Raw genomic sequence first — 26147 nt, 5'->3', positions numbered from 1 at the left:
TAACTTAGCATTTCTATTATATTATTCTGACTAGCCTTCTTTGATTCTTGATAGTGTGGTGCTTAAGTTGGCTTCCTGAACTCAGATGTGTACCAACCAACCATTTCCAATAAGCCCAAACCCATTGCAGGTGAAAGCGATTCTGCCTCATGGCAATCCTCTGGGTGAGAGTCGAACTGCCCCCAAGAGCCCCACGGCGGTAATCTTTGCCCAGAGCTTTCTCTCACGGGACAGCTGGTACATTTGAATCACTGGCCCTCAGCAGTTGAGTGCTTAGCAGTGCGCATTGTGAAGGGGGGGAGGGGTCGCTAAGTATGTACAGGACTGAGGGGAAATGAAACAAAGTGATAGATCATTCTAATGGCTCAGGTTCTAGAATGCATGTGAGGCTGGAATGTGAGAGTTGGGTTCAAATAAGGGTCCACGAGGTGGAGGGAGTCCGAAAAGCCAAACAGGCAGAGTTTGGCATTGAGGTGTCAGTGTCTGATGAAGGAGATCATCTCAGGCTGAGGCAAACGTGAACAGAAAATTGCCGTTTCAAGGAGCACTAAACCCAGCTTGATTTGAGGCACCTAGGTGAGAGAGGAAAGGAAGGTGATCCAACAGAATGAGAAGATTATAGAATACTATCATTAATTCCACATGCAAATCCAATTTGGCTGAAGGTCATCCAGTAACGGGTGCAGCAGTACATTGACAGAGAGCTTCCGGAGGCTCCGGCTGGAGTCAGAAGAGAACATGGAACAAGGGTTATCTCTGTTGATGTCAGATAGATATAGACTGAAAGCAGAGAAGACCAGAAGATGTTTACTTGTGTATTATTGAATGCCAAGGCATTTGACTGAGTGGATCATAGCAAACTATGGACAGCCTTGAGAAGAAAATAGAAATTCCAGAATACTTCATTGTGCTCATGTCGAATTTGGACATGGATCAAGAGGCAACTGTGCCAAGAGAACGAGGGAATGATGCATGGTTTAAAACTCAAAATAAGGTATGCGTCAGGGTTGTAAACTCTCACCATATGTATCCAATATGTATAAAAAAACTCAATGCCACTGAGTCAATGCTGACTCACAGTGACCCTATAGAACAGGACAGAACTTCCCCTCTGGGTTTCTGAGACTGTCACCCTTTATGGGAATAGAAATCCCTGCCTTCCTCCCATGAAGTGACTGGTGCTTTCAAACTGCTGACCTTATGGTTATCAGCCCAACACACAACCACGATGCCATCAGGGCTCCTTTGTATGCTGAGCAAATGATCACAGAGGCTAGATTGTATGGAGCAGAATATGGCATCAGGTTTGGAAGGTTTGATAACCTGGAAGATACAGATGACACAAATTTATATGTTGTGAGATGTTTGATATGCTAACGAAGATTGATTGCAACCTTCAGTGTGGATGACAATTCAATGTAAAAAGAAACCCAAAATCCTCACAACTGGACCAACAGGTAATATCATGATAAACTGAGAAAAGATTAAAGTTGTCGAGGATTTCTCCTTGCTTGGATCCACAATCTATGCTCATGGAAGCAGCAGTCAAGAGATCAAATGATGTGTTGCATTGGGTATATCAGCAACAAAAGGCCTCCTTAAAGTGCTGAAAAGCAAGGAGGTTACTTTGAGGACTAAAGTGCATCTGACACAAGCCATAGTATTTTTAATGGCTTCATATGCGTGTGAAAATTGGACACTGAATATAGAAGACTGCAGAAGAATTGGTGCATTTGAAATGCGGTGCTGGTGAAGAATATTGACGGTCCCATGGAACGCCAACTAAAACCACACCAAACTCCCTGCCATGAGTGAATTCTGACTTATGGCAACCCTGAGGGACAGGGTAGAGCTGCCCCTGTGAGTTTCTGAGACAGAAAGCTTTATGGGATTATAAAGTCTCTTCTTTCATCAGTGGTGCAACAGGTGATTTAGAACTGCCAACCTCATGGTTAGCATCCCAACATGTAACCATTACACCAACAGGGCTCCGAGTGGAGTGTTAAAAGTACAACTGCATTGGTCTTAGAAGAAGTACAGTCTGAGCACTCCTTAGCAGCAAGGATGGCTAGACTTCTCCTGTCCTTGGAACATGCTATCAGGAGAAAGCAGTCCCTGGAAATGAACTTGATACTTGATCAAGTAGAGGGGCCGCAAAAGAGAAGCAGGGTCTCAACAAGGATGACTGACACGGTAGTTGCAAAAATGAGTTCAAACACGAACAATTGTGAGGATGACACAAGGCCAGGAGGTGTCTCCTTCTGTTGTGTATGGGGTTGCTATGAATCAGAACGAACTCGATGGCACCCAATAACAACAACAACAACAACAGGTAAGAGAGTAGCGGATCACATGGGAAATGCTGGCTTGAGATCTGATTGCCAAGCGGAAGAATCTAGACTTTATAGTGTGAAGAAGGTGGTGTATTCTAGAAGGTTTTTGATGGGGCAAATTACAAAATTCTACACTTACCTTGATAATTTAAATTTGTGTGCAGGATATGATAGCTCCAATCTCCTGGCAACCCCATGCACCAAAAAAACTACCTGGTCCTGAGTCATCTGGTGATATGCTACCAATCAGGCCATTGTGATCGATAGGGTCTTCACTGACTGACTCTTAGAAGTAAATGCTCACTTCTAACTCCCTAATCTGGGAGTTTTAGCCTGGAAGGTCCATTGAACCTTGTTCCACATGATAGCAACATACTAACCTTCACTGACTGACAGGTGGTGCACTGGCCCCAAAATGAACCCATGTTTCCTATATGTACATAAGTGATTAATAATTGATCACAGTATGAAATCTAATGTGAGTTACTGCATCTCTAATTTCATTGTTCAGAGCTACGGATAGATACTTTGGCCTTCTCTGCTAGTCTTCATGGAAGAAGATAGAAGTCACCTCTGTCATGGAAAGTCATGTGTTGACACGGTATTTGAGGATCATAAGGAAGTTCTCATAGCAAGCACAGGTAGGACTCGTTCTTTATTAAGAACAGCTGGACGTCTTACAAATTTTTATACAAGTTAAAATTATGTGCCCTCAAATATTCGTCGATTGTTTATTTTAATGGTTGAGTCTTAAGTCTTGGTAATCAAATTACTTACACCCATGGGGCTGACCATAGGCTTCACTACTGCTTACCTGCCCAGACAGGGGAGTAGAGAAAACTGAAAGTGCTTTCACCATGAAATATACACAATACCCCATCTATCAGGCAGCACACTCTCTATGACTGTGTTCTAGCTACAGGAGGGAAAATATTTTTTAAAAAGAACAATAGAAGATTTTTTAAAAACCCTGCAAGAACTTGCCAAAACCAATGATAGCTTGTAATTCAACAGCTGAAGACTGAAACCATTGTAAGAGCAATGGGGAAGCTGCTTGGTCAAAACTCCTGTTTCATGTCCCTGAGACATCAGAGAGCCCCCTGATGGCACTGCAATAGTTTATTGTGCCAGCCTGGCTGATAAACAGAAGTAGGATTAACTGAAGGGCAGAGGGATAAATGGCTCGGTGAGCCTCACCTTGCTTGTTCTGTGCCTCAGTTTAAAGGGGTACACTACCTGTGGGATGCCTACCATGTGGACTGTGTCGCTGTAAGTTGAGGTCCCTTTAAGCCCACACGATTGGAATGTTCATCTCTGGAGCTGGGGACCGACAGTTGATGACAGTTGGGGATGTGCCTTGCTGTTTGCTGCCTGGATATATATAGCCCACCTCTCTCTATAGAAGGGGACTGGCAACTGGCGGCTCTCAAGCCTTAAAGGACTGCTAGTGTCTCACTGCTTTATAATTTAACTGTTAATTTCTTGTATTATCTATCTGTATATAATTTAACGGTTCATTTCTTGTATTATTTATCTATCTTTATAAATATATTTATATATAATTACTAGCAATCTGGTTTGTCTCTCTAGAGAACCCTGTCCAATGCAGGCGCCATGTCAGACAGAGCTCTTGAGAGACTATATACCCTTGCAAGGTCAGGAAGATAGGAGGAAACAAAAGATAGAAAAGTAAATAAAAATAGCTCTCTCTGTTTTATTCTGTGAAGAACAAAGTTTAGGACCAGAAAATTTAATTTCAAATTCCATAAAAAGGTTAAGAAAATGAAAGCATCTCTTGGTTTGGTGTCAAAAATATGGATTTGCCCTTGCTCTCAGAATGAGATTAAAATGAGTCATGCGACCCATTCTCTCGCTCTTCACCATTTCTACGGAGCCTGGTGCAATCTCCTCCGGATACTTGGATTCCCAGTGATTCTTTGTCTTTAAGTCATCGGACAACCCTCCCCCCTTCTTTTTTTTTCCTTTCAGAAAAACAATACTGTTTTTCAAAACCCCAGCCAAGAGCAAGCTTCTGGCCACATGGTGAAGTCCAGGCAAAGGAATCCAAAGCATCAGTCTGGCAATTAAGATATGGAGTGTCTCATTTACTGAAAGGAGCAAATGTGCTGGAAGCACCGGCTTTCTTTCTCGAGCGAGATTGTAGTCTCTCTACCTGGAGATGCTCTTGGCATGTGACTGTGGGGTGAGCCTAGAGCACTGTTCAAAGGGCATCGTAGTGAGCCGCAATCTGTACTTACTGTAAACGCAAGAACACGTCCTTAAACAGTGACTGTGCCCAGAGAGGAAAGAAAGCCTCAGGGGAGATGTGCTACATGCCTTTCCGCTTGTGTCCCAGGAAGCAGATTCCTGGCTTTCCATTGGAGTCACTTCCAATCTGGAACCATGCCTACTTTTCACAGACACGAGACGCCCTCTTGCACAACGACACGGGGACCCTGATACTAAGGCGAGTAGAGATCCCTCTCTTGTGACCCAAATCCAAGAGTGGTATTTAGCAAAACAGAAAAGCTGCAGATTAATCTGACATGGTTCATGCTACCCAAAAAACCAAAAAACAACCGTGACACTTGCGACTTTCACTCCCACTACTTCATGCTTCCCAGTGTTTGCTGTTTCAGCAGCATCTTTTATGTCTTGGGAAGCATTTCTCACTCCGCTGTGATTGCTAACATGGGGCTCAGACCACTGAAGCAGGAAAAGAAAAAAGAGGGAGAAGGACGGAGAGAGGGAGGCAGAAAGGCAGTGAAAGCAAAGCCACCGTGCCCTGGCGGAGGACCCCGCCTTCTGAGAAATGCTATCACAACTGTTAGCATTTTAATGCGGTGTGTCTCAGGGGATTTCAGATTCTTAGAGGCAATTTTTCTCTACCTTCCCCCCTTTTCCCTTTTAAAAAATGTTTCTCCCTATTAAAAAACTAGAGCAGAGGGTGGTGGTAGGTGGGGGGAGACGGGAGCATGCCCTAAATGCAGTTCCCAGAGAAATGTGAATTTACTGGGTAGAAACCTCATTGTTTCCAGTGAGCTCCCACTCAAAATGACCCCATGGGATAGTCAGAGTACCCTATAGGGTTTCCATGGCTGTAAATCTCTGTGGAAATCATCTATCTCCAGGGAGTGGGTGGTGGGCTCAAATCCCTGGCCTTTCTGTTTGCAGCCACATGCTTAACCACTGCTCCACCAGGGCTCCGCCTTGAGTACAAGTGTCAAATTGGGGTCAAAAGCCACGTAGCCACGTTTGGTGGTTGCTGCCACTGTTGACTCACCTGTGGGATCACCCCAAAGGCTTTCCTCCACTGCTGCAAGGTGATGGAGTCCCAGGACACACCATCGATCTGGATTTCTCCGGCAGTGTTCAGCAGCCTCAGGAAAGCCAGCAACAGCGTGCTTTTCCCTGATCCGGTTCTTCCCAACAGCCCCACCTGTAAGACGAAAGTGGCGGAATTACTACTGTCACACATAGGGACCAGGCCATCGGTGCATTGAGTATTGCACATCAGTAGAATGGTTTTTTCAGCCACAAGGGGAAGGTTTTCACTTGTTGACCCAAGTGAGTGAGCCCTCTCATCCGCTTCCAATATTCCAGGGCAGAGTAACCCTGGAACAAAGTCCAGACACTGGCCCAACGGAAGTGGCCCCATGACGCTGGCTCCACTCATCTCCAACCTGTGTGGATGATTAAAGACTAGTTGAACGTGTCCAGTTTGTGTTGAGGAAAAGCAAAAATGCAGCAGTTGTTATGCAAACCATTTCCAAGAATGGGTTTAACCAGAAACAGACAGCTCACCCTACCTCCAAACATGAATTTGACTTGAAAAGTAGATCTCATATTAAGACACACTCCTTAATTAAGCAAGAGTCCAATGAGTAAGAGCTAAGTGTAAGCAACAACCACACCACCAGTTGCCGTGGGGTGGACGCTGACTCGCGGCAGTGCTGGGTGCTGTAGGAGAGAACCGCACCGGCAGGGTTTCCACGGCTATGACCTTGGGTAGCAGATTAGCAAGCGTTTCTTCAGAGATGTTCTAGGTAAATTTAAAGAGCCAACCAATTAACAGTCAAGCACTTAACTGTAGGTACCAGTCAAAGAGACCTAGAATAAACTTAAAACGAACAAACAAAAAATAACCCCACTCCCACAGAGTCGAGTTCTACTCCTATCAACGCCATGAAGGGTTTCGGAGGGTATACACCGAATACACTCAAGTATAAGCTGACCCCCACATCAGCCGAGGCACCTAGTTTTACCACAAAAACTGCATTTAAAGTGTGCTGGGAAACGCGGCTTATACATGAGTACATACGGTATGTTAGTGGGAGCAGGCAGTCTCATCTTTCCTCCACAGAGCCACTGGTGGATTTGAGCTCTTGACATTTTGCATAACAATCCAACGTGTAACCAACTATACAACCAATTATATATTCGCCCAGAAAACACCTGGCGGAGAAGCCTCAGCTCAATACTTGGTCGGCTATCAAATTATATTTTTATATGCTTGGCAAGAGGGGCATTCTGAGAAGCAGAAAAATTATTAAAAGAAAAAAATCTGTACTTGTAACTTAAGGACAGTATGAACATAGTATGAGGTTAGCGTGCCATGTGCCACCCAGATGCCCTCAGAGAGCCCCCCCTGCATGTCGTGGAGGGAGGTGCAATGAGAGGGATCGACTCTTCGTGCCACCAGGAACTGAACACAGAATGGACTGCGGAGCACGGAGCCACAATGAAACAACCATTCACGGTCTTTTTTACAGCATCCCTTGTTCTTTGTATTTCGTGGCCTCTTTGCTTTGTACCTGAGAGCAACTGGTCTTGTAGAGTGGGGCTTTGCCCACTCTCTGTGGTGAATGACGACTTTGGATTGTGTTGTTTTAAAATTTCCAATCCACTTCAAATCCGTACTTTTAAAAACATGGTGACTCCCAATTTAAGTAATAATTGGTAAACCAAGGCCAATCCATGGACCACAGTACATTGTTTAGAATGTGTACCAAACGGTTGTTAATGAGTGAGGGCCGTCAAGTCAGTTCTGACTCAGAGTGACTGTATGTACCACAGAACAAAAGGCTCCCTGAGCCTACGCCCTCCTCCCAGTGTTACGTTTGAGGCCACGTTTGCAGCCATGGTGTCAATCCATCATGGGCTGGCATGACAACCTATAGTATTAATAATCTCATTGAACACTTATTGTACCTGGTAGCATACTGCACCTTTAGGATAAGTTAATAAGATAAGAAGATAATTATCTATCATAAAAGCTCTACAATATGATTTTCACAGATAGTTGTTCTCTGAGACACTAGACAAGCCCAGATCAACCAACTCTTATTCAGGACTCCCTGCTGAGTTTCTCTAAGCAACTAATCAGTCCATAATTATTTCATTCATTTTTTTCCCTTGTTCATTGCTTGTGTTCACACCCAAAAAACACATGCACAACAAGGAAAGACTCATCTCTTTTGTTTTCTCCTGGATTCCTGGCACCTGACACGGTGATTGGGTTATAAAGGGTGCTCCTCAATGTCTGTAAGACTTTAGGGACAGTCAGGTGTATGTATAGATAGATGGGTGGATGGATGGGCAGGTGAATGAACAGCCTTACTGAGATGATCTTAAAAAAAATCTATTCAGTTACATTTTGACAATGACCATATAACTTTTACTTTAAAAAGTTTTCCGAAATTTCATGTGCACACTTCCCTTTATAAAACTGACATTGCAGAAACATAGGATCTGTATGTTATGGTTTCTCAAACATAAACTCTGTAAAGCTATATCCACGACATTTTAATATATCTGGGCAGTAAGGCACATGGGAAGAGAGGAAATGACAAGTCCAGCAGGAGGACTTTTTGAGAAACTAGGGTTAAAAAAATGCTCTGAGGCTCAGATTCCTAAACAATTAGCCAGGAGTCCAATGACTAAGATAAATGCACACACCCCCGTCTTTCCGAAGCAAACAGTGCCATTTTTAGAAAATATAACTTTTCTACTGAGCTAAGCGTGGCTGAAGAGGCCACTTGAGCAATCTCTGTGAGCTTTGGCACTTCGGCCACTGCCCCGGCTTCCTTGGCATGCTGGGCTGCAAGTGATGCACCGAGTCTGACTGCGTTCCCAACACCGAGTCTTACTGGCTCAGCCCCAACAAAGTCTTGCTGCTGATGTAGTAATCACCACATACCAACCCTTTCCGGGATTTGTTTGTCCAGGGCTCTCATTGCTCTGTTGAACAGGGCTACAGTACTTCCTGTAAGTCAGCTTTTAAGACATATCCTAACTCCAAGACACTGTTTTCTAGTAACTTCAGTGGACCTCCTCTCTGAGAATTTTGGATCAGGATAAATCAAAACATCATTTGAAGAGTTAAACAGTGTTGAGTTTGGTGCTCATTGTAATTGCACTGTACCATGAATGATGGAACAGTCTCGGGACATTCCATTTGGAATGTCTTATTTACCATTTTAATAATTCAACAGATGCTGGTCCCAAGAAATCAAGATCTCAAATCTAACGAAATTCAATCTCCAAGGTCATTAAACCTGTACCCCTATTTATTATAAAATAGAATCATATGCTCAGTATCAAAGATTGAATGATTCAACTACTTCCCACAAAATTTCACTGGGACAGACAATGCTACCCACATGTGTTCAACAAGTCAAAGAGGCATTTGGATACATCTGTTGTCTGATCTGAATTCTTGGGGTGGCAGCGAATGGTTTATGGCATTTCTTCAGTAAATGGAGAAGGCAGCTAAACTCATTCAAAACAGTAGACCTTGGAAAACTCTTCATTATCTGTTTAATCAGACATTTAATGCCCAGTACTGTGGCGTATGACAGTATGAAGAGGCTCCAAAAAGTTTTGTGAAAAAAATTCCATTATCTTTTAGTTCCATTATTCTTGGAACATTTTGGAATATCTTCATATACCATCTGATTCACTTTGACAAATCCAGGTTTATCATGAAGGCCCTGGGCCCACATTAAAATCCTAGTGTGTGTTTTGAGAAGGAAAAGTGGAGACACAAAAAAACTCAGGCAAAAAAAGTCTGTCTTTTTTTCAATGCCATTTGAGATTTAAAAGGCAAATAAGTTTAAAAGTAAAAGTGAAAGAGTTGCTACTTTTTCATGCATTGACAATAAATCTAAAGCAAAGGTTCTGTGAACTGAAGGTCTCAACTAATTACTAAAGTAAATGCTATAACAGAATGTTTTAATATGCAGGCTGAATAATTTTATACTATAGTATTGACCTTTTCCATCTTTACCCTATTAACAGAGAAAATGGAAAGCTATTAAAAAATTAAATGCGAGATGTTTTAGACCGTGTAAGCATATTTTAGTGGCTTCTTTTTCCCCAAGAAGAATTGAGCTGCAGTGTTTTTGAATATGCAAATATTCATAAAAATGAATTCTTAATTCAACAGGATAAAATGATTAGGGTATCTCACTAAGGGTTTGCAAGATGTTATTATAAGTTCTAAGGGCAAGGCAGTAGAAATGGCATTCTTAAGAAAGCCCTTCAGCACATTTTAAGAACCAGCTTTTATTTTAAGGAAGCATATGACCCAGAAGTATATATAAGCCATTAATCCATCCATCCATCCATCCATCCATCCATCCTTCTCTCAACATATACTATACTAGGTGTGGTAGTTACATGGTTACACGTCAACTTCATAAATAAGAATGAAGGGGTGGAGCCTAGCCTGTCAATCAGGTCAAAGTCTGATGCCTCCTTATGGGCATGACCTTCTCATGAGGATTCGGGGAACTCTCTTTTTCTTGATTCTACCATCAAAAGAGGCGGGTCTCTCTCTCTCTCTCTCTCTCTCTCTCTCTCTCTCTCTCTCTCTCTCTCTCTCTCTCTCTCTCTCTCTCTCCCTCTCTCTCTCTCTCTCTCTGACACCTTCCTGTTGACAACCCACATGGAGCCACACTGATGGCAGCTTGAGCCCTGGAGATGTGTCCACTGTCATTTGAGCCACGCGACTTTCCACCCTGTGATGCCTGTGATCTTCCTGCATTCAGCAGCATGGCATATGCTGCCTGAGTCTGAAGAGGAAGTCATGGGCTAATATTGAACTTATGGATTTGATAGGGACTGGGCTGGGGTATTTTATTGATGCATATTCTTGATATAAAGTTGTCTCTTACACATACATGAGTGACAATGCATTTGTTTCTCTAGTCAACCCGGGCTAAAACGCTAGGCCACATGTTACTCAAAGAGATGAAAAACACAGTCGTTCCTCTCCTTCATTGTTGGGGCCGTTCTGAGTCCAGTGGACTCCGCACGTGCAGCGTAGAACCGCCCACAGCTTTGGGGCCCTTTGGAAACAGGCCACCAGGCTATTTACAGATCACCAGGCTACTTTCCAAGGCACCTCCGGGAGGGCTCACCACTCACCTGCTAGCTCACAAGTGACGCCACCCAGGCACCGTCTTTCTCCGTACTGTTCAAAGTTAGGTGAGAGAAAACAGCGCTTCAAGGTATCCAGAAACAAACACCAAAGTTGAATAGTAAGGCAAATGCAAATTTCATTCATATGATATATATGGCTCCACAGCCGTCTGGAAGGAGCCTTTTTCTTTTCATTCAACCCGAGTCCTTTCATTAACAGAGCCATCAGAGAGGGAAACCCTATTTTACTTGTGGAGTCCAAGGTAGCCTTGCGGAAGAGACTCTAATAAAGACACACACACACACACACACACACACACACACACACACAGGAGAAGCCTAGCTTACACACTCATTCTATACACACCAAACACTATGTTAAAAGTCCTTGAGGTCTTAGCTTCTTTCCCGCTCCCCTTGTCAACGTTCAAGTGCATGAATCATGTGGAACATGTGCATTCTTCTCTAGGGATCCATCTTTGAACTGATAGATATTGAGGACCTTCCTTGTGTCCAGCTCAGTTCTGGGATCGCTAAGACCTAAAAATAATCCACAGCTATTTCTGCTTAGTAAGTAAGTCTTCAATAGAGTCTCAAGACTTTCGGAGAAAAACATAAGCAATTCCTATCTTGGAGAAAAACTGTAATCAAACAACTGAAATCTACTAAGGAAAAAAGCAGCACTAGTTTGAGAGAGTGTAAATTGGGTTAAAATTTGAAAAGCACGCATACAGTCAACAACAAAACATTTCTCTTATCTAAAATGGAAGATAGTCTCAAGAAGTGATATCTAAAACATTTCATAATCTTGGTTGATGTAACGACTTCAGTTAATAATTTAGTAATGCATTAGATATTCTGTCAAGCTGAATCACATGTAAAATTGACCTGTTATACTTATTCAGGGCTCTGCAAATTAAATTTCATATGAAAAATATCAACCCATTTATATAGTTATAGATATAATTTGAGATAGGTACGTTTACTATTGGTCCTTATCCATAATAGTAGTATCATAAATAGATTCCACTCATCCAATGCTTTAAGCGAGTGTGATTCATTTGCTGAACATACATCTAACAAAACAGGGAATGATTAATGCTCACCCTCTGACCAGGGCTGATTGAGAAGGAAATATTTTCTAAGATGGCATTGCCACCATCTGTATATCTTGCTGTGAGGTCTTTAACGGTCATTTGACCCCCTGAAGGCCAGGTGTCCTCTTTCTTCACGTGCTGATTCTCAATAACCATCACTTTGGAGAGCTGGCCATCCTTCAACGGCTTGATTGGCTTGGCAGGTTTACGTTCCTCGGTTGGCATGTCGATAAACCTAAAGACTCGGCTTACAGATCGCATCTGAAATCAAAAGAATAATATTTTATTATTGTTTGTTTAAAATGGCAGGCAGTGGCCTAATAATTTTGATGTTTACTAAATAATAATTTGTAATCCCCTAAAGTCTTCTTTAGACCAACGTTGTTAGATGTCTAGAGTAGGCTTCAACTCATGCGGCGGACCCTGTGTACAACAGAACCAAACACTGCTCGCTCATGCACCATCCCCCTGATTGTTATGTTTGCATCCATTTGTGGAGCCACTGTGCCAATCCATTTTTTTTTTTGCGGAGGGAGGGGGGTCTTTCAATTTTTTCACTGACCTTCTACTTTACAAAAAAATCCCTGGTGGCATAGTGGTTTATGTATTGGACTGCCAACCACAAGGTTGGGAGTTCGAAATGGGCAGCTGCTCTGTGGGAGAAAGATGAGGCTTTCTACTGACGTAAAGAGTTACAGTCTCAGAAACCACAGGGGCGGTTTTACCCCGCCCTATGGAGTCACGCTGAGTCAACGCTGACTCGATGACAGTGAGCTTCGGGGTGGGGGGAGAGGTTTGGTTCTACTTTAACAAGCAGGTTCTTTTTGATAGCGTGTCCAAACCAAACGATGTATTTAGCTTCATTGGTAAAGAACAACTTCCTTGAGCAATGTGCTCTTTTAAGAGATACCTATTTGGGATCAAAGTGACACTAGCAATGCAAACACGAGACAGAAATGTATGGCACCATATGTTTATATTAATGACAATGGAACGATTCAGAAAAGGAGGTTGAGCGTGATTTCCCAACTTGAAAATGTAATCAACGTCACGGAATGGTATAAGCAGACATTGTTGAATTGTTGTACATTCTGTCGTGTAGAGCTTCAGCAGCAAAATAAACTAAATTTACAGATAACTTGTGAGGTTTCAGGCTGGCTCTTCCTCACCAGGTTGGGGTTGTCATGTTTTCAATGAATTAACAGGAAATCATTGCTATAATTAAAAGCTTAACCAAAGTAAATTAACTGTGACTTATCTAAATAGGCTCTGAATAGACCTGTTTATTTTTGGTGATCACTCAGTTACATAAGCCGTACATAAACTGCTGAACTAGTCTTGACACAATAGAGGATGCCAGAGGAACTTTTCCCTATTATGAGCAGTTGTGTACAATGGAGTACAACCAGATTACCATCAAATGTACCATACCTCAAGACTATTATTAAAGATTCTTACCTTTATCTTGGACTACCTTAATAACCAACTATAATTCCAAATGTCCGCTAGGTGGTAAGGAGACTCTTGATGAGTAGTCAATTCTAAATGACTTCACAATAATCTTCAAGCAAATCTAGGTCACTGGTATATGTTTATAATAAAATAGCTACATTTTTCCACCTAACTTACAAAAAAATCAATTTACATAGCTGAACACAATGTGATACACACAGTGTTTACAATAAAATGTATACCTGTTTTACAACTCTATTCATGTAACACTTAACAAAGCAGGTCTTCACTGTGCACAGAAATAAAAAAGGAAGTTTATCTACTTTATAAAATAGTTTAAATCCTTTAATAAGACCGTATGTCAATGGAAAATTGTGATTTATTGGAATCTTAAGTGTGGCTGTTAAAATGTCTAGCCCATAATAGCTGTTCAATAAGTATTTGAAAAATTAATACATGATGCCATTTGAGCATTACTGTCAATGAATATGGTCCTTCTAGCCATGGTTCCTTAGGTGATATATTATGAACCTGCACTTCATATGCCCGTGACTCTGATCCCACCTAGAGGGCACTGCCTCCTGTGCTGATGGACAGGAGTGGGACGGGATTGAGACCTGGCCTCAGTGGAGGGTGTGGGCTGAGCCACGGCCTTGGTTTCCTTGAGGGCTTCTTTAGCTCCTACCTTAGTAACAGGTGTGAACCAAGCCACACACTTCGTTTCCCCGGGAGTATGTTTGGTTTTATCTTGGTGGAGGGAGCGACCTGAGACACCATCTCTTGTGAAGTATACATAAATGCTAGTCCTAGCACACATGGCCTTACCTGTTAATGATGGGTTCTCCATTTGATATCATATAGCTATTTTTTTAAGGAGCGTGATGTTCAAGGTGAACTCCTTTGACTTAATGAGGCCAATTGTTTCAAGATGACTTTATGGTATAGTGCTGGCTCGAGGCTTATGTTATAAAGTCCTTCATGTTTTGATACTTCTAAACATCCAATAAAACATCCAACAGCTCAAGATCCTATGTTGTGCCTTTAGGAAATAGGAACTTTCCAAATATGATATTGGCTGCGTTGAAGAGCAGGGCACGTTTGCTTTTTTCAGTCTGTGGCTGGGCGGCGGAGCCGTGCGCAGGACATTCTGCACGAGTGAGGCTCACGTCGGAGGGAAGCCAGCCTGATGGCACGAAGCATGACATCTCGCACACTTAGAAAATGAAACTTTCCAGCGCACCAGCTTTCGGAGGGTCTGGCTGCTTAAAAAGACTGAGACTGTCTTGCTTACCCACGGTATGGCCAAGCATCCTTGACCAAGAACATGCTATTTCCTATGACCAGTCACCACCGCTCCACAGCTGAGGCGCAACCATGCATTCAGTCCAATGGGTTAGAACATTTTCTAAAGGAAAAAGTAGGTGTCTAAACAAACACTTTCATTGTGGTTAGTTTTGCCAGCGCCGAAATGCCATAGATGATGTGGGCAGATAACATTGGGGCTTACTAGCCCATTTCTATGTCTCTGGGTGATCCAGGTGTAGTCAGCCTAGACACTGTACCTTCACTGCCTCTGGGAAAAGCCCCTTAAAAGCTAGAGCTGAGAAAACTACTTCTCATCTCTTACTTTTTAAAAACTGCTCTTCGATTGTGAGCTCCAGAGAGTAATAGTTTTAAGGATTTGGAACACAAGAAGATTGGCTTCTTTCTGTACAGAGCTTGAAGGATGTAAGGCACAAAGACCATGCAGACTGACGGCCAAGCACAGCCTGGTGGGTGTGGAACTCCCCTTCCTCCCCATGATGTGACTGCCCGTGGACGGAGTGAACGGAGAGGTTAAATCTGAGCTCTTCCCAAACCGAAGCCTGCCGTGCAATGGAACACTGGCCCCGGCTGGGCAGAGCTGGAGAATTCTCGAGCACTAGGAGCCCTGGTGGCACCCGTGGTTCAAACGTTCCGCTGATGATCAGAAAAGCTCAAGTTTCCAACCTGCCAGATGCTCCCCGGGAGCAAGGCAGGGCAGTCTGCTGTCCCAACATCTTACAGCCTAGCTTGAGGCTCCTCCTTTAGGCTCTCCAGAAGTGGGGAGGGCGTGGCTCAATGGCAATGGGCTCTAGGGCACAAGAGGGAGTCTCCAGATGGGGCAAAAAGATCACGTGCTTGGTTGCTAATGGAAAGGTTGGCTCTTCGAGTCCACGCAGCAGTACCTTGGAAGAAAGGTACCCTGACGATTTTTTGAAAAGTCAGCACTGGAAAAGTCAACCGAGTACAGTTCTACTCTGGCACATGCAGGTCACCAGGAGCCAGAATTGACAGCAAGTGGAGAGAAGGGCCAAAGAGAACACAAAGAAGTGTGTGCCCGGAGTGGAAACCAGGGAAGAAGGACACCTTGATACAGCAGCAGCAGCAGAGTGTGAACAAGATGCTTCCGCGGGTCCAGGCACTGCGGCATGACATCGCCTCAGGCTTCCCTGCCTTTCCAGAGCGGTGCTCAGACAAAGTTGCACAGTGCCTTCAGGAACTGGGAAGAAGCTGAGAAAGCTCATCCCGGGAGGGAGAGCTCATAGTCTTGAAGACAAGGACAAAGACACAATTTACATGATCCACACACCCCTAGGCTAGATAGAAGCTCCCATGTCTCTTGTCATGTCTCACAGACAAGAGACAACCACCTAACTCCCCTGCCCCCCCTCCCCCGCCCCATATCTTGCCCTTCCATGAAAGTCACTCAAAATTCAGGTCCACTTTCAGCAAGACCCCTGACTTCATTGAGATTAAGTTTGCTTCACACAGTGGAAGTTGTATGCAAAAAGACATTAAATTTAACTACAGCAAAGTCGAATGTGGCGCAAGACCAGGCAACATTCTCTTCCATCATACATAAGATCACGATGAGCCACGGCCAACTTGAAGGCAACTAGCAACTCTATGTCAAAAGTAAAGTCGTATTTCTCACACAGCGAGTCATCCCTGTCAGTCACAAGAATGAATCCAGGTTTTGTGGGTCCTGAGGCTGAAGTAATTTGAGCGGTCCTACTTTAAAAAAATAACGCAAATTATAAAGAATTAAAGATAGGAACTTAAGAGGGGTCTACATAAATACATTGCCTTGGCTTCCAGTTAAACTCCCTGTCTGTTATAGTGGCTTTGTTTGAAGCATTCCTTGTATCGCACCATCTTGAGTTTACCACCATGCAGTCACTTGTTAAATCTTTGTTCACAATGAATGTCTTCATTGTTCGACCTCAGGAAACAGTGCGGACAGTTCTGTGACTGTGTTAACAGTTAACCCGGGATGCAATTTTATCCCTCAATTACTCAGCCTGAAAATATATGTTGCTATTTGAATTGGAAAAAGATTACACCATACCAAACTATTTTTAGTCTGATCTATTTGTTTTCTTTGAGCTTTTTCACCTCTCTTAATCCTCTTTCTAAGGTAGACTGCTGAGTGGATTCTTACATGATGTCTCAGAACTACTGTACCTGTGTCCCCCTAGATGGAGCTGGAGGAAGGAAAAGTCAGGTCTGGGAATGATCAGTCTCTGCAGAGATTAGGACAAAGATGAGACTCTCTACTCCTCCAAAGAGTTATGACTTCAGAAACCCACCTGGACGGCGCTACCCTCTCCGGAAGGGTTGCTATGAGTCAGAATTGACTCAAAGGCAGAGAGTGTTTCTTTGTTGGTTTGTGAGTTTTTACTGCACACACTGGAAAGCTCATGTACCTCAAATGGTTGCTTCTTCTGGGTAAAAAAAGGCTGTTGAATGAGGTGGAGAGGGCCACACCATCTAGGGCAGCAAGCCTGCGCCGCCACAAGGAAAGTTTCCTCTCTGCGATCGCCCGACTTGGGGGGAACACTTCTCTAACTTTGAAGAGTTGATGAAGTCAAATGAGACCCAGGTACTGAACCACTAAGCTTACGCTGCATTTGTAGAGAAGCATATTTGATTTCATGTGTATAGAGCTGTATAAGGTTAAAGTTAGTCCAAACGAGGCCATGTGGTTCTTTAAGAGCCAACTCCTTTAAATTCATAAGTCCATCATTTAAGTTTATTCTGCCTCTGAAATCCCCCAAGCACTTTAAGAAGCAATCAATCCTGAAAATTGAATCTCATCTTGTTAATAAAGTTTAAAGACATGAAACTAAACCTCAGGAGAGCTGAGTACTGGGAACGTAATGGCCATAACAGAATGCCTCATAGCCTCCTGTCAACCTTCTCACCCACGGGCTGCCATTAAATCACAAGGAAAAGGCCTCTTGACGCTTCTGTGGAGCAAAAGCAAAGGCTTCAAGGCCTTTTCTACAGTAAGTCAGAGAGCCAGGCTCTTCTCCCAAGTATGTGCTCTATTTTCCTTCATCCTTCTGTTGTTTAGAATCATGGAAGCAAAAGACCGCAGTAACATCCCAACTGTATATCTTAATATCTCAAAAGCCATGTCACTAGCAAAGACATTTCAAAACCTTGAGATATGGTCGACAAGACCTGCGAGGAGACACAGGTTTAATACCTGGTGATTAAGAGTATAAGAACTAATATTGTGAAAGAAATCATCTGGGTCTCACACAGTAACAAAAAAGCTAACTGGACTGAAAAAGGAGCTTTCAAAATGTGAAGCACATAACAAGAGAGTTCAAGTCATTTTGATCGTAAACCCTCTCAGGAGGCTCAAAGTAAGTGTTTCTCAGCAATAAGTAACAGAGACCTGTGAGACATTTGAGACACAAGACCACACTAGAAACATGGGCCTCATCTTCAGGTCATGTGCATATTTGTAGATGGAAGAGAGAATGGTTATCAGGAAACAGACTTTCAGGCCAGGATGCGTTCTTCAAACTGTGGACCATCATTCTGCTTCTATTACACATGATCCTAGAGCACATTAAAAATCAGTGACGTTCTATAATGCTATAACTAATTAGCAGAGTTTAAGTGAGTTACCATATATCAGCCGAGCTTTTCAGCACTCTTATATGCAGCTTTTGTGGTAAAATTAAGTGTCTCGATTGATATTCGGGTCGGCTTATACTCAAGTACACACGGTAGTTACACTGCTGTTGTGACTTGCCATCAATTCGGCTCCTGTACAACAGAACGGAACACTGCCTGGTCTTTCACCATCCTTGCAGCCACTATGTCAAATCACCTCTGTGAGGGTTTTTCTCTGTTTTGCTCATCGTTATTTACGCAATCCACAGCCATTGAGCCAATTTCAACTCCCAGGGACCCAATTTCAATACAGGCAGGGTCTCTGATGCTTTGTAACTCTTTACAGCCGCAGGCCAACTAATCACTCTCTCTCAGAGCAGTGGTGTGTTTGAACTGCCGACCTGGCTGTTCGCAGCCCAACAACGCTTCCCCAACAGCTCCACCTTATTGTGTTCCAAAAACTGACCGGCTAGTAGATGATGGTGGCTTGCTTCCTGTACTCAGAGCTCCCGTACTTTGCCCTCTGGCAAATCATATGACAAAATCAGGGTCACTTTTTTCTGACTGGAAATTGTGGTCTAGATGGTGATCTTGACACAAAAGAAAAATCCATCCTACCTATGACCAAAGACACAGCCTATGTAAGCAAAATCCAAACCAGTCACCGCGGTGTTGACTGAGTCCTGTTGGCCTCATACATGTCACAGGAGACGCGTGCTCTGCGGGGTGGACAATGGTTGATTTTTCAGAAGCCGATCACCACCCCTTCCTGCTTAGCTGCCTCTCTGTGGACGCCAACTTCGAACCTCAGTGTAGAGTGTCAACTCTTTGCACACCCAGAGCAGAACACACAGAGGTGTCCAATGTGTCTGTGTCCGTTTTCAGTAGGTCCGCGCCATATCAATCATTGCAGCAACACATGCACAGGAAGACTCTTGCCATCGTGCCCCCGAATGAAAGCCCGACACCACTCACTCTCTCGGCTGCCGCTCAGGCTGGAGTACGTCTACTTGGTCTCTGGCATTATCATTTTCTAAAGCCCATGGCAGACCACCACAAGGGCGTGTGGAATGTAACACGGTCTGTGTGCTTGCCACTATAAATCTTCCAAAGGACAGCTCAAAAATATGTGTCTAAAACAGTGGTTCTCAACCGGTGGGTCATGACCCCTTTGGGGGTTGAACTACCCTTTCACAGGGGCCGCCCAATTCATAACAGTAGCAAAATCACAGTTATGAAGTAGCAGTGAAAATAATTTTATGGTTGTGGGGGGTCCCCACAACATGAAGAACTGTATGAAAGGGTTCCGGCATTAGGAAGGTTGAGAACCACTGGTCTAAAACAGCAAATCAAGAATATTTTCTTCGGATTTGAACTATTTTGTTATGGTTTTCTCTAAGCACTTTTATTCTGAAATCGCGTGGCAACATCTTGTAACTAGCTTGTAAACAGTTGGTAAATCTGCTTCCCAAGACCTCTTTAAAGTATTGAGAAGCCAGGGTGTCACCTGAAGGAAGAAGGTGGGCCTGTCCCAAGCCGGGCATTTTCAGTTGCCTCATGTGCATGAGGAAATTGGACATTGAGTAAGGAAGACTGCGGAAGAACCCATGCGTCTGCAACGCGGTGCTGGCTAAGAAGAGTGGAAGTACCAGGGACTGCCAAAAGAACGAACAGCGCTGTCTTGGAAGCAGTACAGCCAGAATGCGCCTTTGAAACGAAGATGGCAAGATCTGGTCTCATGTACTTTGGACATGTTACCAGGGTATCAGTCCCCAGAGAAGGACATCAGGCTTGGTAAAGTAGTAGAAGTACACCAACACAGGGGGAAGGCCCCGCGCACAAGTATGGACACAGATGCTGCAACGATGGGTTCAAACATAGGAGCAGATGGGAGGAAGGCACAGGACCGGTCATGTTTGATTCTGTTGTTTCTAGAGTCTCTAGAGTCAGCAACAAGTTGACACCACCTGATAACACCAGCATATATGTGAGCTGTACAGGAACAGAAGGCATGACTCAAAATTGTCTTAATGGTAATGGTAGTGAGTCTGATGAGTCTGGCCCTTCTCAAAAATGTGTGCTGACCCCTGCCCCATTCTCACTCACGTGACAGCATAAAACTGCCCCGGAAGGTTTTCTTGCTTGCAGTCTTTACTGAAGCAGCTCGCCGCGTCATTCTTCTGCAATGCCCATGTGAGTTCAAACTGCCTGCGACTGGGCGCTGGCCAGCCTAACAGGAACTAATAATCCAGGAGGATTAGCACTCAAGCAGAGTGACAGATATGTGATTCAGGTGAGGGTCTGGGGCACTCACTGGCTGCATGCATGCTAGTAAAGAAGTAGGATCACTCAAAAGAAAAGGGCCCACAAGAGAAAGGATGGCAGAAACCTTAGAAATCTTCTGACCCGAGGGTACTATGACTCACTGAAGACCATGCAACTCCTTGGCGGCAAGGTCAGAGCTTCAACAAGGAGTTCTTCTTACAGCAGTTGCTCTGTTGAATGGAATGGCATCTTAGGATGGTGTCCTGGGTTGAACTGGATCCTGCACAAATGCATGATGTAAATCCTAAGGCCTATGGAGGTTATAATTGCACTTGGGAATGTGTTTTCTCCGTTCACAAGGCAGTATTTGTATACAATGTGCTTCAAGTAAGACATTTTTTGAGATATAAACGAAGATTAAGCGGCAATTGAGGAAGACATATGTCATGCTCCAGGAAACTCCTCAAGGAGCCAGTGAGCAGAAGCCCCAAAGAGATGAGCGCCTTCGGCAGAGCCAACAGTGACAGAAAGCCCTTTCTTGAGCCAGTGCCTATTTGGGCCGCTGGCCTTTTAAAGAGTGTATTTTTTAAGGCTACTCACTTATGGTATTTTCTGTTACAGCCGCACTAAGATACACCACAACCACCCATTGAAAAGAATACAAATAAAGGACCCTTACAGATTGGATTCAGTTCCCCTCAAATATTATGTTTAAATCCTAACCCCTGCTGCCTTTGAATATGGCCTTGCTTGGAAATTGGGTCTTTAAAGTTGTTATCAATTAACAGAATGTTGGACTGGAAATACGGTGGGTTCTTCTCCAAGCTCAGTGATGTCCGAGAAAACACAACAGAAACAGGGGACAGATCGAAGACAGTCATATGAAGACAGACACACTGCAGTTGGCCAAGTCAAGAAATGCCTAGGCTACAAGAAGCTGAGAGGCCAGAGAGACTCTCTCCTGAGCACTTTGGAAAGAACATAGCCCAGCCAAGACCCTGAATTTGGGGCCGCTAGTTCCCAGAAGTATGAGACAATAAATTTCTGTCCCTTTAAAAGCCATTCAATTTGTCATACATTGTTACAAATCTCCAGAAAACGAATACCAAACAACAACAACAAAGTGCCCCTTGCCATCCTGTTCAGGGGAACCTAGAGGACACAGCAGATCTGCCCCACGGGGTTTCCAAGGCTACAATCTTTATGGGGGCAAACCACCATGCCTTCTCCCATGCTGCTGCTTCTGGGTTTGAACTGCCAACCTTTTGGGTGGCAGATCAATACTGAACCACTGTGACTACAGGGCTCCTTGGAAACTAATACAGGACACGTACACACACACAAACACACAGATTCTGAGAGAGGAAAGGGCTTTTACTACAATGAGGTAGAAGGAGCAAAGACATGTGACTGCCAAGTTTCCCTTTTCTCCTCCCAGGTTTCTGATTGGTTGTTGTGTAGCACTGCGGTGAAATGAAATTGCTTGGTCCTTCTATCCATAGTCTTTATAACTCCCACTCCAGACTGGCTCAAAATCATTGCCATTTCCTTCATTCTGATTCACAGGCATCCTCTAGGACAAACAAGAACTGCCCACTTTGGCTTAGCACGGGTGCTAATTTTTATCAGAGCAGAAAGCCTCATGTTTCTCTAGAGGAGCAGCGGGTAGTTTCAAACTGCCGACCCTGTGGTTAGCAGCTCAAAATGTAACCTACTACACCTCCAGGGTTTCCAGTGACTGTGTGAGATCATGTAAGTAAGGTGTAGAAGACTCAGGGATGGGTCAGAGTTGCTACCCCACTGGTTAAAAAAAAATACAGTGAGGCTCTGAGAAGCACCGAGACACCGAGACAGAGACTGAGTGGTGAGTTTCCCGGACTACAAAAGGAGAAAGGTTGGGGGCCTTTGCACAAGAGGCTTGCTTTCTTTTTTTCCCCCAAACATTTTATTAGGGGCTCATACAACTCTTATCGCAATCCATACATACATTAATTGTGTAAAGCACATCTGTACATTCATTGCCCTCATCATTTTCAAAGCATTTGCTCTCCACTTAAGCCCTTTGCATCAGGTCCTCTTTTTTCCCCCTCCCTCCCCGCTCACCCCTCCTTCATGAGCCCTTGATAATTTATAAATTATTATTTTGTCATATCTTGCCCTGTCCAATGTCTCCCTTCACCTACTTTTCTGTTGTCTGTCCCCCAGGAAGGAGGCCACATGTAGATCCTTGTAATCGGTTCCCTCTTTCCAACCCACTCTCCCTCTACCCTCCCGGTATCGTCACTCACACCGCTGATCCTGAAGGTATCATCTGCCCTGGATTCCCTGTGTTTCCAGCTCCTATCTGTACCAGTGTACATCCTCTGGTCTAGCCAGATTTGCAAGGTAGAATTTGGATCATGATAGTTGGTGGGGCGGAAGCATTTAGGAACTGGAGGAAAGCTGTGTTCTTCATCGGTGCTACATTGCACCCTGACTGACTCATCTCCTCCCCTAGACCCCTCTGTAAGGGGATCTCCAGTGGCCGACAAATGGGCTTTGGGTCTCCACTCTGCACTTCCCTTTCATTCACTATGGTAAGATTTTTTTTTCTGATGATGATGCCTTATGCCTGATCCCTTCGACACCTCGTGATCGCACGGGCTGGTGTGCTTCTTCCATGTGGGCTTTGTTGCTTCTGAGCTAGCTGGCTGCTCTTTGAACAAAGGAACTGCATCCTTACCATTGTGTGACCCGTTACCATCTCTAATAAACTCCCTTAATCATGAGTTTTGTTGGTGAGCGCTATGGGGTCACTGCAACAGTTTATCAAACCCGACAGAGAAGTTGAGTGCCCTGGGAGGAAGGGTGGCATCAGAATCGGCTAAGGCAGGATGGAGAGTGGGCCTATGGGACCTCTCCTCACAAGTAGCACCCTCAGGCAGACATGCAGTAGGGGGAGCTCAGCAGTGGCTTCAGTGCCATTTATTCAGTCAGTCACTTGCTGAACCCAAAATAAACACAGGCAGTAAAAGACAAAGGAGAAACAGAGGGAGTGTCTATTAACAGAAAACTATTCTCAGATTGCATCAAACTTGCAAGAACTTTCTGGAGCCTCATTCACTGGAATCAAAGCTGGTGCTCTGCAGATGCACTCCCTTCCCTGATCACCTTGGTGATGTCTTTCCTCTTGCATCATTAGAAGCCATGGCACCCTGGGGAGGACACCTGGGCAAAGGCAGTGGCTCATTGACTGCTCTAGCTGGGGAGCTAGAGGTGCAAGGTCACTCTCAAGGGCTCAGACATTTTAGTTGTGCTCACTCTGAGGAAACCGCTGGTGTAACACCGAGACTCTCGGGACTACCGAATTCAACCTATGTGTTTGTAAGTGTGGGCAATTCATCCATCGACGGATGCTTTGATCTCACAATGTTTGAAATAGCTTTGGTACCCTTGCCACCTCTGGTTAATTTATTCCATCTTCGTTCATTGAGAGGAAAACTAGTAAGGTATGCGTGTCTCTGTTTATGCTAAATGTAAGTGTAACAGAAGAAGACAGAGAGGTTTGGCTATACGACAACAAGAAATGGCAAGTGTCTTGTGAATTCAAACAGAGTAAATCGATATTCTCCTCTGTTAATTAACGAAGCAAAAAACATAGGGTAATAAGTCTAGGGCGGGACACCAATGGTTTATTTGCTCTGGCAAGATGTTGACTGTTCTGGGCTGTTAGAAATGACATGAAGTAGGTTGTGGGAAGACTAGGAAGGGTGAAAACCAAGACAGACATTCTTTCAAAAAGTCCTGCCGTAAATTGATCAAAGAAAAGGGATGGTCATTGAGATTGAGGGATGTTGTGTCTACACTGCTGAGAAGTGAGGCGGTTCCGCAGAGAGGAGGCACTGCGTTGGTGAAGGAATGGGCCGTCCATAGAACATCCACACAAAGGAGCTCTGCTGTAAACGGTGAGGGAGAAAGAGGAAAGTCCTTCTGGTGCATCTGTGTTCTCTGTGAAGTGGGCCGGGCAGTCGTTAACTGGTGGTGGGCAGTGCTGAGCTGGGCATGCAGGCAATGGGATTACCGGTCTATCCAAGAAGGAACAAGCAGGGAGGAAATAGCTGCCCTGTGGTGTGAACTAAGGAGTGAGTAAGGGAAACATAATAAAGGATTGTTGGGCATGTTGAGTGCTGATGTTTGAGGTCAATTGTTATAAATCAGCGACTCAAGTGGTGGATGAGTGTTACTATCCAAATATTCTTTTTAATCATTGAAGCTAAAGAAAGGGAAGCACCGGCATGTAAGGAAGAGTTAAGAAGGAAAAGAAACACCACATGATGATTTTTTAAAATAACTTCATAATTCTGTCAACCTTTGACTCTGTCTTGAGCTTCAGATGGGCAAGTGGAATAATTTTTCCAAGTGCCAAGGTCTTTCCCCACCTTGCCCTGCCCCCGAGGACCCTGCAGTCAAAACTCTAAACTGCTTGCCCAAACGGAAAATCCACTAATCCAACTACCTTCATTTTAAACTCAACTCAGAATGCAGTAGACCACGCAAAAAATATATACAAAATACATTGAGTTTTTACTTCAGGGTCACAAAGATCTTTAGTGTGAATATCATCTAAACTCAAAATCTGAGGCCACAGTTGTATTGATCACCCCTCGTGTGCTCCACATACATTAATTCAAATCTAAAAGCCCATTGCCTTGAGCTCATTCCAACCCTGCTCCCTGGCAGAGCAGAGCTGCCCCACACTCTTTGTTTACAGGCCGCCGGCCTGCAAAGCTTTATGGACGATGACTGCCTCCTCTTTCTCCCAGGGCTTCAACCCAGTCTATCAGCTAGTTGAGCACTTCAAGCCTCTGGGACACCAGGGCGCCTCTCAACATATCTGCCGAGGTGAAAGGAAAACGTCTACTGGAGGATCATTTCAGCATTACAGTGGAGTGGGAAAGACATGAGAGAAATACCCACAAAGCCAGGAAAGAAAACTTGTCCCCTAAGCAGGGAAATTAAAAAAACAACACATGCACTTTGACAATCAAACAAAAGAACACGACTTTTCAAACCGGGACGCAATGCAAATATTGATCCTTCTCATCGACTGTATTATAACATAATGGTTCTTTTGCAATGATCCTTTCATGTTTTGAGATGAAAGCTACAATGTCAGGCAGGTCACAAAGCTCAGAGGGCTACTGTGGAAAACCAGAGGAATGGAACCCCTTAAAGAAACGCCCATGGAGATGAGACATGCAGAGGGCAAATGAACCCCAAAGAGCTTTTGATGTCACCAATTAGGGGCTGTTACACAAATCAAGAAACTTAAGAAGATGATGTGAAAGAATTGAACACATACAAGGTGGAAGACCTTTTTTAAATCCACATGCAAAGTGTATGTGATTTCATATGTAAAGTCAAAGTTCTAGAAAGTTTGAACAAATAAAAGCAAGCACAATATTTACTCCCCTATTACCTTCCAGCAGAAACATTGAAGCTGAGATTTTAAGGCCCAGCTCCCAAAGCAAATTGGAATAAAGCTTGGTTAGGAGAAGAACAAAGATGCTAAAAATATCTGTTCAAATAACAACAGAAAAAGCTATAGGAAGAGATAAATCTGACTTTAAATCACATTACGTTTATATGACATTTCAGGGAGATC

The 26147-nt window shown here is 43.9% G+C and overlaps 1 protein-coding gene across 1 annotated transcript in view; it reads right to left on the bottom strand.

Annotated features, from left to right (window-relative positions):
• The window catches only part of CFTR (CF transmembrane conductance regulator), a 177175-nt gene that overhangs the window by 11991 nt on the left and 139037 nt on the right, over positions 1–26147 (bottom strand). The window contains exons 22-23 of the mRNA XM_075557370.1: positions 11864–12115; positions 5617–5772 (exon numbers count right to left, since the gene is read on the bottom strand). Coding sequence (XP_075413485.1) covers positions 5617–5772; positions 11864–12115 — 408 coding nt within the window. The remainder of the gene's footprint in view (positions 1–5616; positions 5773–11863; positions 12116–26147) is intronic.

Source organism: Tenrec ecaudatus, chromosome 9, assembly GCF_050624435.1.
Source record: "Tenrec ecaudatus isolate mTenEca1 chromosome 9, mTenEca1.hap1, whole genome shotgun sequence".
Classification (NCBI taxonomy): Eukaryota; Metazoa; Chordata; class Mammalia; order Afrosoricida; family Tenrecidae; genus Tenrec; species Tenrec ecaudatus.
Note: the sequence above shows the minus strand (reverse complement) of the source record. Positions and strands in the feature narration are given on the sequence as shown.